The sequence below is a fragment of the Microtus oregoni genome, unplaced genomic scaffold (genome assembly GCF_018167655.1).
Source record: "Microtus oregoni isolate MIOR12 unplaced genomic scaffold, Mior012 000015F_ref0000493, whole genome shotgun sequence".
Lineage (NCBI taxonomy): Eukaryota > Metazoa > Chordata > Mammalia > Rodentia > Cricetidae > Microtus > Microtus oregoni.
The window spans coordinates 45068994-45083787 of record NW_024543074.1 but is presented as its reverse complement, the minus strand read 5'-3'; the positions used below and the strand labels follow the sequence as shown (position 1 = coordinate 45083787).

Here is a 14794-nt window from a genome sequence, read left to right as displayed (position 1 = left end):
AAATGAGCTGGAAGAACTGTGGGAGACTCTCTTACTCCTTTTTCTCTGTCACCAAATGCCCTCTGAACTGCTTGCGGGAACAGTCCAACACAGCAGCAGGAAAGCCTCCCAGGTGTGGCAGTAGGAAGGGACGGCTACCTGCTCACCTCTCAGTGGCTAGGATGTGACAGGGTACCATAAACAGCGTCAGGCTGTACTCATCAAGGTCCTCCCTCCCTCCAGCAGCCTGCTTTCTCCAGTGATGTGTCACCTCCCAACGCAGCGCCACCAGATGAAGACCAAGTGTTCAAACCCATAAGTGTGTGGGGGGCATGGCACAACCAAACCACAACAGGGACAGATTTCCCGGGAACACTAAGAATGAAACCCAAAGAGGGGTTCACCAGAAAATTGGTCTTATTTCAACTAAAAATGAATGAAACCAGCTTCCAAGTTTAAAACTAAGTGATTTAGAAAGAAAAAAATGTATCCTTATGAAGTAGCCTGAAAGAAAAAGGAAATCTTCCTGAAGAGAAAAATCTATGAAGGTTTGGAGATGTGGGGCAGGATCCTGTAACACCCAGAGAGGAGGGTCACAGTTGGAATAGAATCAAACATTAAATGTGCTAGGCATACTATTCACCTATAATCCCGGCACTTGGGACTCTGAGGCAGAAGGATGTCCGTGAGTTCCAGGACAACCAGGGAGATATAGTGAGACTATCAAGAAAGGAATCTAACAAGTTTGGAACATAATTGTTGAGTCAAAGAACTGTAATGATGCCAGGCAATGGTAGTGCACGCTGGATCTCTGAGTTGGATGACAGCCTGGGCTACAAAGTGAGTTCCAAGAAAGCCAGGGCTACACAGAAAAACCCAATCTCAATGAAAAAGAACTGTAATCATGTGGGTTCAACAAGATCTAGAACCGGAGAGAGGGCTCAGAGAGTAAGGGTGTTGTCACACAAGCCTAAGTGCCAGGGTTCAAATCCCCAGAAGCTGTATAAATGTGGAAGAAGAGAACTGATTCCACAAAGTTGTCCTCTGGCCCCCCCACATGCACACACTTATTCTCAAAGAGAGGGCTCTACACATCCCAGTCCTAAGTGATGAGAAGCAATATATCTCTTGTTAATTCTTCGTAAAATTCTAGAACTCCAAGAAAGAAACTCTGACAAGGGAAGCCCTTTGGGGTTGGAAAACAAATCACCCATAAAAGACAGACAGCCAGGTTGACATTAGATTTCCCCACCCCCTGTAACAGTAGCTGAAAACCTGGAATAGCAAAGAGCTGAGCATTCAAAGTCTTGTCCCAGCAAAGACCCCACTTACCGGGGAAGACAAGAGGGTGTGTGAGCACCCAGGGTCTCAGCACTAAAGAAACATGAGGGGACATCAAGGGAAGATATAAAGCAAGCATCAGATGAGCCAGACATTATCACAGTGTAGAGAGAGAGGAGGCACAGCACTGAGGACTAAGGAGGGAAACACCTGGAAATGTATGTACTAAGTAAAGCCGGAGACTTGGGGCCTGAAAGAGAAATAAAAATATATACTAAGTGTCACTTATTGTAATCAAGAGTGGGTGGAGGCAGGGCAGAGTGAAAATGTAAGTCTCACTTTGTTAGGATAAGAAGGGTGGGGAAAGGGGCTGGAGAGATGGCTCAGAGGTTAAGAGCATTGCCTGCTCTTCCAAAGGACCTGAGTTCAATTCCCAGCAACCACATAGTGGCTCACAACCATCTGTAATGGGGTCAGGTGCCCTCTTCTGGCCTGCAGACATACACAGAGACAGAATATTATATACATAATAAATAAATAAATATTTAAAAAAAAAGAAGGGTGGGAAAAATGCTGGAGCATGAATATCCTATTTCTCCAACTATCTCTTTTTATTTTTGGCTTGGTTTGGTAATTTGAGGCTGGGTTTCTCTGTGTTATAGTCCTGTCTGTCCTGGAACTCACTCTGTAGACCAGGCAGGCCTCCAACTCACAGAGATCTGCCTGCCTCTGCCTCCCAAATGCTGGAATTAAAGGCATGAACCACTACCACCTGGCTAAAATTTTTTTAATGATGTTTTTATGTGCATTGTTGTTTCACCTGGATGTCTGTTCAAGGGTATCAGACATCCTAGAACTGAAATCACAGCTTCGTGAGCGGCTGCATGGGTGCTGGGAACTGAACTCAGGTCCTCTAGAACAGCCAGTGCTCTTAACTCCTGAGCCATCTCTCCAGCCTACTGTATTTTTTAAAGGCAAAGATGTGCCATGGGTATGGGGTGTAACTATAGGTGATGCCCTTCTCTGACAAGCACAAAACCCCAGATTCCTTCCCAAGAACTACAGAAAACCATAACATGGCAGTGTATGTCTGTAATCTCAGAACTTGGGGAGTAGGGGCACAAAGATCAAAAGTCCAAGGTCAGCCTCCACTCCACAGTGAACTGGAGGCTAGCCTGGGCTACTTGAGAGAGACCCTGTCATTTATAAATAATATTTATAAATAAATAGAATGGTTTGATTGGGCTTTAAGAAGAAAACTATTTGATATAATTTGTTTCTAAGAAATATAAAGCCAAGCTTGGCGACGCTGACACAGCTACTCAGGAGGTCAAGGAGAGAGGGTCATGAATTCAAGGCCTGCTTGGACATTAAAGTGAGTTCAAAGCCAGCCTGGGCAACTTAGCCCGTGCCTAAAAAAAGAACAAGAAGTGGGACAGAGCAATAGCTCAGTCACTATAGTGCTTGTGTTGCAAACACTGGGGCCTGACCACACCCCCAGCCCATGGGGCTAAAAAATTAATATGGCGCCAGCAGGACAGCTAAGTGAGGACACCTGCCACATAAGCCCCAGCAGTTCCATCCCTAGAACTCACAGCAGAGGGAGAGAAACCGACCTCCACATTCATTCCTGCAGGCTCTCACACAAAACCAAGCTGGAGGCTCTGGGGAGACAGGATGGTTCCTGAGACTGTCTAGCCAGCCAGCCCAGCCTGCAGAGCAAATTCCGGTCAATTCAAGAAACTGCCTCAAAAATAAATAAGGGAGATATATAGCTATAGAGGTTGCTCAGTGGTTAGAGCACTGGCTGCTCTGGCTAAAGACCTAGATCTGGTCCCCAACAGCATGGTAGCTCACAACTATCCGTACCTCCAGTTCCAGGGGTCTGATGCCCTCTTTTGACCTCCACAAGCACCAGGCATGCACACGGTACACACCCACATAAGCAGGCAAAAACGTCGTGTACATAAAATAAATATCTAAAGTATATTTTAATTTTTCAAAGGAGGGTGTAAGAACACTCAAGGCTGACCTCTGACCTGCACATGTGTGCATTTCCTAGTTAAAAGGACTAGAACGCAGCTCCCTGCTAGAATGTTTTCTTGGCACATACAAGGTCCTAGGTTTAGTCTCCATTACCAAAAGGGGCGGGAGACATGAAAGAAATAAAGAACTACAGTAGAAGTTATAAAAGGAGAGACCTCAAGACTTGAAACAGTGATAGCAGTTGATCAAAGGGATGCTCGGGAGAGAGAATGCGAGCACCGGGTGAGGTGGCTTCGAACTGAAAAGCTGTGGACAGCAGGAGAGACTTTCATGATGATGAATAGTTATGTGCCCGACAATGTAACTAAATGCATAAAGCAATGATTAAATATAATATAGCTTGATCAAAGATAGGCCTAAATCATACATACCAAGTAGAGAAAATAAACAGGAGGAAAATCCATCGACACAGACAAAGAGCTAATTTAATATATAGGAGACAGCTCATCTAGTAGAATTCTTACACGTACATATAGATACAAAAGTATTTCATTAATCGAAGGTTTTGTAAAATTAGATGTTGTGGGCTGTGCTATCTGATAACCAGAAAGCAGCCCGGGTGCTGGAGAGAGGGCTCAGCAGTTGGGTCCTTGCCACTGTTGCAGAGGGACCTCAGTTTTGTCAGGAGACCGATAGCCACCTACAACCTGCGCTCCAAGAGACCTGATGCCCTCCTCTGCCCTCTGCACGCATACACACACACACACACACACACACACACACACACACACACGCGCGTGCATGCACAAACACACACACACACAATTTTTTTTAAATAACTTAAAGAATGTGCCTAAATACAGATGAAAAGCTGTACATAGCCATGCACACCTATGGCACTGAAACTCTGGATGTTGAAACAGAGAGATCGGGAGTTCAAGGCCAGCCTGGGATAGATAGTGAGACCCTGTACCCCAAATCTAAAACATAAGCAATGAAAAAGGCTGCAGGTGTGGGCAAAGATCGTGTTGTTGATACTTGAAAAGCAGTAGAAGCATACTCTACCATTCCTTCTAAATAGTCATTATTTGGGTATTTGTTAAATTCTACCTTGGCTGTGTGGAGGTGAGTCCATGCATGAAGCCCATCCCCACGCTCACCTCCTAAGGCATCATCACCGATTCTACCCAGTTGTTCTTACTCCAGGCCCAGCTTTCAGTGCCTCTAGCTTGTCCCCCTAGATGTTACTTCTCAGCAGGCATTGTTCATCCACCTAAGAGATGCTCAGCATTTGTCACCTCCCTTCTATCCAGATAGCCCCTCATGCTTCTAGGCCATCTGTGGCTCTCTCCTGAGCTGATCCCACAGAACTAGGAGATCTTCAGAATTATCTTTGTGGCATCTGGGGGTTCAGCTATGTGCCAGGACCCAAGGCCAGGGCAAGAGAACCTCAGGGCTCGGAGAAATAAGGTTGACACACTGTGTCAGCTCAATGGTCCATGGGGCTGTGTTTGATGAAGCCACCTCTGAATATAGGGTGTCAGGGTGTTGAGGCGTGAATGACACTGACCGATGACAGCCTGTAATTTTCCATCTCTATTATAAGCTGAAATGACAGGCCTGGTATCAAGCAACGATTGCACCCTGCCTTGGAACGCTCAGCCACATTTCCCAGAGACGCTCGTAGACCCAGTGTCTAATCCTTGTATTTTCTTAATGCCCAGTTCTATGAGCTTTTCTCCCGTGAACTTGTCAAGAAAGCATCATGCTGCCATTTGTTAAATAGAAAAATCACAGGGAAGCCTGCTCCTCGCAACTTCTAAACCCTTGGAGACCAGAAATCACAACGTGCACCTCTCTGGCTCCAGCACTGTGCCTGCTGACATCCCTCACCCCCAAGGCTAGCATAGAGGTACACAAAGATTCCAGCCTCAAACCTGCCTGAACAGGCCAGCTAGCTGCTGTTTGCTCTGTCATGAAAGTGACAGCCAGAAGGCAGACCCCCTTCCTCCAAGGCAGAAGTGCTCAGTGCTGCAAGCTGTGTGCTCAGCAGGCCCTTCCTGCGGCTGCCCTTGTCCTGCAGGCTGGCATTAGGCTGCAAAAAACCTGGGTCCTTTCTGCTACTGCCGTGGCCACAATATGATCAAGAAAAAGAAAAAAAAAGAACGTTTCCTTTGTTGGTTGAGAGTTGAAGGTCAGCTTCCTGTCCCTAGTGCCCTTGAGCTAAAATTGCCTGTGAGCTGGCCAAGCCCGTGCAGTAGTGTAGATCTGCCTTTCTAGGCAGTGGCCTAAAACCTATAGATCAATGACCCTGTACAGAAGGTGGGGGATCATGGGCTGCCTTGGATAGCCCTTAACCAAGTGACTTCCCACAGGGCACCCACAGGACTCACCCTTGGTCTAACCTCTTAGATTAACCTCTCCCACCACCAAACTATCCTTGCCCTGACTCAGCATATCAGGGACACACACCAGGGGTTAGACCTGCTTGCTTTCTGCCAAGTCCACAGGGCAAAAGCATTGCCTGTGGGAAAACAGAGGCAACCATGATCCAGTTTGTGCAAAGCATGAAGCTTGAGTTCCAATCTCCAGAGTGCACATTTAAAAAAAAAAAAAAAAAAAAAAAAAAAAAACAAGTCAGGCATGTGACACACTCGTAAACTCAGTGCTGAGAAGGTAGGAACTTGCAGGGCCCTGGCCAACTTAGCCTATGTGATGAGTTACAGGTCATTGGCTCAAACACACCAAGTAGACAGCACATGAGAAATGATACCCTACGTTGACCTCTGGCCTCCATTAGCATATGCACACCTGTGCACACACTCGTGCTTGCCCCATGCAAACACACAGAAACACTAAATGTGTTCAATAATTTCCTAGTACATCGGTCCATTGTTCATTCTCTCCCCCTTTCCCTGGGGTTGAGCAGAGATGCAAACGCTAGACTCTTCCTTGGAAACCCCAGCACCATTCCCTAGGTCCTCACCCCACCCTCCTGCAGGAAGACAAGAAGCAGATGGCCAGGTTGGACTGAAGAGGGGTGGCCAGTCTGGGCCTTTACTTCCTCCCCCAGGAAGAACAGGTGCCTGATCTCCACGTTTCCAAACAGCTCCCACTTGGTTCCTGTCCCTTTCCTGAGACTAGGGTTTGTCCACCATATATCTCACCATCTGTGGGGTCTATAGTTGAACATGCACATGTCCAGCTCTCCAGCCTGCTCTTGAATAGGCCCCCACAATAACCCCTCTCTGTGTTACAGGTAATCACCGAAGCCAGCGCTGGTCAGGGCCAGCACCTCATCCGAACGCCATTTGCAGGAGTGGACGACTTCTTCATACCCCCAACCAATCTCATCATCAACCACGTCAGGTAGGACTGGTCTCCCCGCCCCTGCAGGCCATGCTCAGTCCTCATCTACCTGGGCAGTCATGCGCCCCTCTCTCCCTCCCAATACTTCCTGATCTGCCTCCCTCTCTGGCACAGCAGACCCAGAGCCTGGTCGCCCTGCTAAGCATACCTTCTAATTAAAGAGAGTTCACGGTCCCCAGAGTCTTTAGGGACTGGCCCCTCTCCTTCCTTTCTCATTTCCTAGAGCTCCCACAAGCTCTGCAAATGCCCCTGCTGTGTCATCAAGTCCCCAAAGACCTCACTTTGTATGCCTCTGTGAACTGACATCAGACTCAGTCTTCAAGAAGAAATGACTCATTTTTGCACGCTGATGCTGGGCGCCTTAAGAGGACAATAGCCTCCCTCAGAACCTGGTCCCTGCAGAGCCTCAGAGCTTGATGCATACATGAGACCCCCACCAGGACTCCAGCCAGGAGCCGTGAGGTGCAGATGCTCCTGAGTGGCTCTTAAGTTCCTCTTAAGAGCATCATCTTCTCCCTCCGCTTCTTTAAGGATGCTTTAAAATCAACGCCTGGGACATTTTGCCCAGTCTTGGAGATGCCTTCTTTCCCCAGGGAAAATTATAGAAACAGATTCTCCTATGCCTTTAGGTGCATTCAGCACCGAAGGCCTTTGTGAGCCAGACACTAGGTGCAGATCTCGGGGGACGTCCCTCCTGGAGTCAGACTTTCCTATACTTGCAGTCAGTCTCCAACAGACTTTCAGAAAGCCAGAGCAGCTCAAGTCCCATCTGCTTGAGCTCCCTCTCGGATCTGATCTTCCCACCTGTCCCTGAGGCTCAGAGAGGCAAGGTCCTGGGCTCTGCAACCAAAGGGCATCCCAGCAGCACCAGGCCAAGTGACATCTGGGGCAAAAGTTGCCCTGAGGTTCTTCTTGCCCACATCATGGATGCCAGAGGGGAGACTACACTATGGATTCCTCCCCCAACATCAGAACAATAAATAGAAACTCTGTCCTTGTTTAGCTGTGTCTTCGAATTCTGACTTTCCAGACAGCTCAGGAGCAGGCACATTGACAAGTGTCCTCGTGACAGTCAGGCAAGAGTCAGTCTTTTCCTGCAAACCCAGATCCCCATCCCAGCTAACCGAGCTAGGGAAGTGGACCAAAGTCACCTCCAGAGAGAAGCCACTGAGGGTCATTCTCCTGCCCTTCAAAAGCATTTTCCAAAGATGAGTGGGTTTTGCAAACATACAAATCCACAAACATTATACTCAACTGTACATGACTGAAGAGTATAGCTAGCTGGCTCGGAGACATCCCCTGCAGAATGATAGATCTTATTAGTAGACCATTAGATGACTGAAGAGTTAGGATGTTATCATTTAAAACAAATGACAGATCCCCTGCCCCCAACAGCGACCTCCTACCCTCTGACCCATGGTTCTCTGACTTCCACTGCTCTCCTTCCAGGTTTGGCTTCATCTTCAACAAATCTGACCCTGCCGTCCACAAAGTTGACCTGGAGACTCTGATGCCCCTCAAGACCATCAGCCTGAAGCACCATAGCTGCACGCCTCAAGCCATGGCACACACCCACCTGGGCGGCTACTTCTTCGTGCAGTGCCGACAAGACACCCCTACCTCCACCAGCCCACAGCTGCTCATTGACAGCGTCACAGACTCGGTGCTGGGCCCTAACACTGACGTCACAGGCACCCCCCACGTGTCCCCTGATGGACGCTTCATCGTCAGTGTCTCCAACAAGGGCCCCTGGCTACACGTGCAGGAGGTCACAGTGCGGGGGGAAATCCAGACCCTATATGACCTCAAAATAAGCCCGGGCGTCTCAGACTTGGCGTTTCAGCATTCCTTCACGGAAGGCAATCAGTACAATGCCTACGCCGCTCTCGACAAGGAGCCGGACCTGCTGTTCCTCGAGCTGTCTACCGGGAAGATGGGGAGGCTGAAGAACCTAAAGGAGCCACCCACCGGGCCAGCCCCACCCTGGGGTGGACCCCGCAGAATCCTGAGGGACAGCGGGCTCTTTGGACAGTACCTCCTCACACCCGCTCAAGAGTCGCTGTTCCTGATCAATGGGAGACAAAACGCCCTGAGATGCGAGGTGTCGGGCGCAAAGGGTGCGGCCGCAGTGGTGTGGGTCGGGGAGGTATGAAAGGGTCCAGGAAGGAACCGAGCTCGGGTCCAGGAGTACCACCTTAGTCCTGACACCACAGCCCCGACCAGGCGCACTGTACATTTTCACAGACAAAAAAGCCAAACCCTGTACTTCGCTTTGTGGTTCGACACTGATCTCCTTGCAAGTTCCCTAGTAGAAGGTACACACAGCAACCAAGATCCGGGGGTTTCCATTCAGAAGTATGATGTAAGGCCTTGAGCCGTGGCGAGAACACATGCTGCTGCTGTGTGCAAGGAAATCATCTCTGTTCCTGGCTGCACACCACGTCGCCTGAGGACATCACAGAAGCGAGGGATCCTGCTGCCCAGGCTGACACTTCTGTCCGTTGCCTTCACATTGTCATTACCCTAACCCGGCAGCCCCAGCCAGTGCCCTGCAGGAGTGGCCCCGGCAGCGGGGTTGAGCGGGGCTGTCCCTCTTAGCGGGCTAGCCTCCTACCCCTGCTGGGGACCTCACATGCTCCGTCCTGGACACTGCTTGCTTGCTTTTCCAGCCGAGTGCTATACCCCCGAGGGAGAGCCTCTGAAACTTACTACACCTTGGGGGATGGGAAAATCACTTGCTTTATTTTGGAATTTTTTGATTAAAACTAATTTTTTTATAATCTCAGATGTGAGGACGCAGAGAGATGCTCTCCAAGGTCCAGCTATATTCTTCCCTGCCTTAGGCCAAGTCTCCGAGGGGAGAGGGTCCCAACCTCCCATGTGCAGAAAAAATAGACACCCAAGAAATAGCAGCCCTCTGCACCATTGTGTTGGCCCAAGTGCAGTCCATAACCACCATGTTAAAATCCACGCTGGGACCCCAAGAGACCAAGCTGAGCCCCATGTGCCTGCTCTTCACCACAGAAAGGCAACACGTTATTAAGGATGCCTAACGCACCAGCAGAAGTCCAGACCCAGGGCAGGCCAGGCTCTCCTGGTAAGGTGTAGGCAGCCTCTGGGTTCCGTCCAGAAGCCATGAGTGCCATCCATCCAGAGCCCTAAGGCTGTGTTTCTGCAGGAGCAGTCAGCACTGATGCCTCAGCCCCTGTCACCACACTGCAAGAGAACCCTTTTCCCTAGTGTTTTCATTCCCATCCCCTCATCTACACACTCTCCATAATGCAGACTCACAGAGGGCTCTGTCAGCCCCTCCTGTCTCTGCAATAGGAAGAGGCCCAACCCAGCCAGACCTAGGGGACCACCTGTGTCAGACTCAACAAGAAAGAGACCCCCACCCAGGTGTCTCAGAACATTCCGCCCTCTCTCACATCCGTTGCCAAAACGTGCTGGCTTTCTAGTTCAAATTCTGCAAGCCCCACAGTGTTGAGACAGTGGGTCTACCCCAGACCAGCTAACTTAGCCACTTTCACCGACCAGCAATGGTCATGACTTTGAAGACCCAGATTGCACCTTTCTCCCACTTCCTGCATGAGTGCTTGACCCCCACTGTTCATGCCAGCTTCCTGCTGCTAGTCTGGCCTCCCCCGTGTTTCCTCTCCTAGTCCACTAAACCGTTGTCCCTGACAGTCCAAGGCAGTTCCCCGTACATGGGCTATCATGTTTCAGATGTGGGTAAGAGGCTGAAGATGCTGCCCTCAGAGGCAAGCTTCACAAGTGGGAGAGGTAGCGATGATACATCTTACCCTTTCTTATCTGATATGATTCTGGGGTCCCATGCTTTCACTAAAATCTTCCAATAGTCACATATTTCTCCTTTTGGAACAATAGTGTCTGCCTCAAGCATAAGATTCCCTGAGCCTCAAAGAGGCTCCCCCCCCCCAAGCCCACCAAGGCCAGCTTACATACCCTCTTTGGATGCAAAAGTCAAAGACCAATACAGTCCAGCAAACCAAAAGGAAGCAGGATTGCTTGGCCACTGTCCTGCTTCTCTGCACATTCCTAAAAGGTACCCACAAAGTTCTCTTTTCTCCTGCTCAACTACTAGAGATAGTCAGCCTATGTCCAGTGGCCTGGGTGCAAGACATGGTAAAGAAAAAACTAGGAACCCTGAAGCCTAGGCCAGATGTCAGTCCAGGCTGCAGTCACAAAAGCAGAATGGCTTCCTGACAATGGGATCCACAGAGGAAGGCAGAGGGCCATGGGGAAACCTTGCCTGCCTTCCCCCTCTTCAGTCTGGGGCCAGAAGAGACCCATGAGACGAGTTTAAAACCCACTGGCAACGCACAGTGAGTGAGTGGCTCTCCTGCAACAAACCCCGCCCGTGGGGGTTCTGAAGAACACAAGAAATTGACAGCTAACAGTTTACCCAGAAAGGACTGGTTTAACTAAGAAAACCACCAGGAAAGTGATTTACATAAACCCCATTCATAATTCTTAACATTCAAGTGATGACACAAACATTTGACTGTTCTTTTTTATTTTCCCCAGAAAACCACCACAAAATTCTGTGCATATGTAGCTACTGGTTCTCCTTCTGCCCCAAAGTCCTTGCTCTCAACATCCTACCCAGCAACCCCAGACCTGTATGGAAGAGAGCCTTCCTGCTTCTGACTGAGTATATAACCCTCTTGTCCAAACAAGCCTGAGACTGGGCCACCCTCCAATGTGGTACACAGATTTCTTTGGTCCCCAAGCCACACAAACATCCTGCTGCTTTCCTGAATCATGGGAAGAGGCTGGAAAAGACCTGAAGTCATGGCTGGGATCAGAATCTAAGGCCAAACTACAGGCCAAACTACAGGTTCTCTGATGAAGAGAGTGGGCATCACCAAGGAAGGGGGTTCAGTTCCTCCCCCTCACCTACTCTCTGTTCAGGAAAGGGCTCCCAACTGAAGGGAAGCACCCCAGGAAGGCTGCTTGCTACCCCAGACAGAGCTTGCTGCACAGAGCCTGGGAACTTCCGAGGCTTCACCCAGCGAAGCGCGAGTTGGCTTTGTCCAGTCGCATCTTCTCGTTCGTCTGATGACCGATAACCTGTGAACTAAGGGGGCTCTCAGAATGGAGATGTGAAACACACTCGCTCTGGATATATTTTTGTACCGCGGGCTAAAGTGTAGTTGCTTCATTTTCTTGTGTGTTTCGAAAAACCACTGATGCAGAACCATCCACTAACAAACCCCACAGCCCTCTCTCCAACCCTCCCCTCCAGAAGCAAGTCTCCGGGGATCTGTTGCCATTCCCCTTTCCTCCCTCCTACACACCCACCAATCTACCTCACATCTTCCTTCCATTTACCCAGCATCCCCAGAATGCCCCCCAGGAGGCCAGAGATGAGGGGAGACTCCTAGAGACTGATTCAGAAGTCCTCCATCAGCCCAGCCCCAGTCCCACTCCATGTGTGCTCAGAACCACAGACAGCACCTTGCTGTCCAGGATCACAGCCCAAACCCTAGCTCTCGGACCAGGAAGTTAGAAGCCGAGGACTAGAAAAAGCACCATCAGGGTGGTAGGAAAGAGGGAGAGAGCTGGTGAGATTTCATTTCAGCCCAGTCTCACACGAGGCAGTCCACCCTCTCCATCTTCTCCCACTTCATTCCCTTTCTTCCTAGCTCCCTTCCTGTATCCCACGCCTCCTGCTCCTGAGTTCCCCTGTGATGGCACTCATCCTTCAAGGAGCAACAACTCTTCATCACACCAGCTTCATGTGCCCTTTGCCCACACGCTCCTTGCTCTGAGGGTTCAAATGAGAAGTCCCTCACAGACCAGATGCTGCCTTTTGCTCCCAAGCCACCACAGAGGCAACCCGTGGTCTTGTTCAAAAGCATTGCTAACTGCCTAGGTTTGGTTTCTCTCCACAAGGATGCTAAGTGGGATACTTAAAAGATCCAATGGGGGCAGGGCACTCAGGATGTGATCACAAGATGCCAAGCGGGTGGTGGAAGGCAAGCCACTTCCTGCTCGCAGCACTGGCTTGAGGATTTGGGTGTCGTGGCTGGGTCTGTGGGCTTGGGCGCCAACTCCCCAGCAGATACCTAGAGGTAATGATCAAGCATCTCTTAGGCCTCCACAGTCTCCTCTGACTCTCTGGGCGACTAGCTGGAAAGCGTAATCTAACCAAACACAACGGATAAAACGAGATATGAAAGGAGAGAAGAAACGGATTTCCAGAATTCACAGGGAGGCTTCTTCAGCTGGCACCGGCGCATATAGGACCTTTTTGGCTTTTGACACAAAGTCACAGCTTGTGCGCCTTTCTTTCCAAACTCAACTTAATGACCGACCCATGTTACAGTTCCTTTCCCACGGCTCGCTCCCACGACAGTTCCTACCATTTATGGAGCATCCATTTCCCACCATACAGGCATCATGTGACCCCTTGCCATGATGCCTTACTGCTTTAGCGCTCCAATGAAAAGTCACCTGTGGCCTAGAAAACACGGCCCTACCCTACCCTAGACAACACTAGCGAACCCTGCCTACATCCCACAAAGCCTTGCGTAGGGACTGGCCCCCTACACCACGCCTTGGTGACATGTTGCTCTCCACAGTTCACCTTCTGGATAAAGGGAGGCCAGCATCGGCTGGTTGTGCGATCAGGGGCTGTCTAAACTCTAAATCCTCGTCCACTGTCTAGCATGCCATCTCCAGAGATGGGAGAGAAACAAGCCTGCAGGCCACCAGACCCAGACCCACTGTGCCCCCTGGTGGTAGCACCCACATTCACACCCTCCCTGCCTGCCTCCAGGGCTCCCCACATCCCCCAGTGCTGCTGCCCTGCTTCCTGAAGGCTGTATAAAATGACCCAAAGTGAAACTGGGCATGAAGTTTTGCTAGAGTGGTCGCACACCATTTCGCGCTACCGCGTCGCCGAATGACCTTCACGTTGTAGAACCCCACACACGCCATCCTGAGAGTCATCCTTTCCCCACCTCAGAAAAACCCTTGGATCGCTTACATCGAGGCAGGCTACGTTCTTTTGAGCAGTTGTGTAGACGCCAAAATATATTTTCTGTAATCAGTATCTCTCAAAAGGCCGCCTGTAATTATTATACACATGTGAATTTTTTCCTTATTTATAAGATATATATAAATTATTTTTAATACATCAACTTTAGTAGAAATTTGTACCAACACAGTAACAGTATGTGGCATTTGAAATAAGTTTGTGTTTATTTTGATGTATGACACAGTATTGAACACATGATGTATTTACTGTACCACTTGACAAAAAAGAAAAAAAAGACTCACAGATTACCATAAAGTATGGTCATTGTCAATGCTCTTTTTCTGAGGATTTTACAATAAAACTTGAGAAAGAATTTCCTTTCTGGGTCGAGTCTGTCAGCAGCTGTGAAAGTGAGAACGGACAGGTGCAAGACCCAAGGTTTTGTTCAGTTTGGTTTGGTTTTGGTTTTTTTCCAGTGTGTTTTTTCTGTGTAGCCCTAGCTGTCCTGGAACTCACTCTGCAGACCAGGCTGGCCTTGAACTCATAGATCCACCTTCCTCTGCCTCCCAAATGTTGGGATTAAAGGTGTGCAGCACCACCCCATTTCAATGGAAGCAGGGGCTCAGATCTGACTCCAATTCAAGTCTATAGCCAACGGATGCTGGTCCCTGTGCTCTGTCCACATGCAAAGCCTGAGCCTCAGCTCCCCTGGGCTCTGCTTTCCAGATCTGCCTCATTAACATTTGCAGGAGGATGGGGGTCCAGCAATTTCCTGTGTGGTGAGCACTGAGCCAAATGCAATCACGCAGTAAGAAGCAGAGCACAGTGACCAACTGCCACTGCTTCCTGCCCTCAGCCCCACCCAAGCTTGTGCTCATCACCACATGGGACAGTTCATTCCAAGACCTGTCTGTAATGGGGCAGGAGCTTGTGTCTCACCTGACATCCCAAATGTAATCCTGCCCCAGCCAAGGAGGACACTCAGAAAAAGTGAGCCCCATGTGCCCAGATTATCTGTGTAAGAGGAGAGTTGACCTCCTGGTTCCTCCTATTGCCAGGACACTTTTGCAATCCCATCTATTCCCTCTGTTCAGCCACTGTTTTCCAAAACACATCCCTGTATCCAGGCTTAGTCTGCATGGAGCTCGGAGTCTAAAGGTATGAAACCTAAGA

At 49.5% G+C, this 14794-nt stretch overlaps 1 protein-coding gene across 1 annotated transcript in view; it reads left to right on the top strand.

The window, feature by feature from the left end:
- Fstl4 (follistatin like 4) overlaps positions 1-13962 on the top strand; it is a 435031-nt gene extending 421069 nt beyond the window's left edge. The window contains exons 15-16 of the mRNA XM_041664845.1: positions 6506-6615; positions 8065-13962. Of these exons, the coding sequence (XP_041520779.1) occupies positions 6506-6615; positions 8065-8767 (813 nt within the window). The 3' untranslated portion in view covers positions 8768-13962. The remainder of the gene's footprint in view (positions 1-6505; positions 6616-8064) is intronic.
- Positions 13963-14794: the final 832 nt, after the last annotated feature.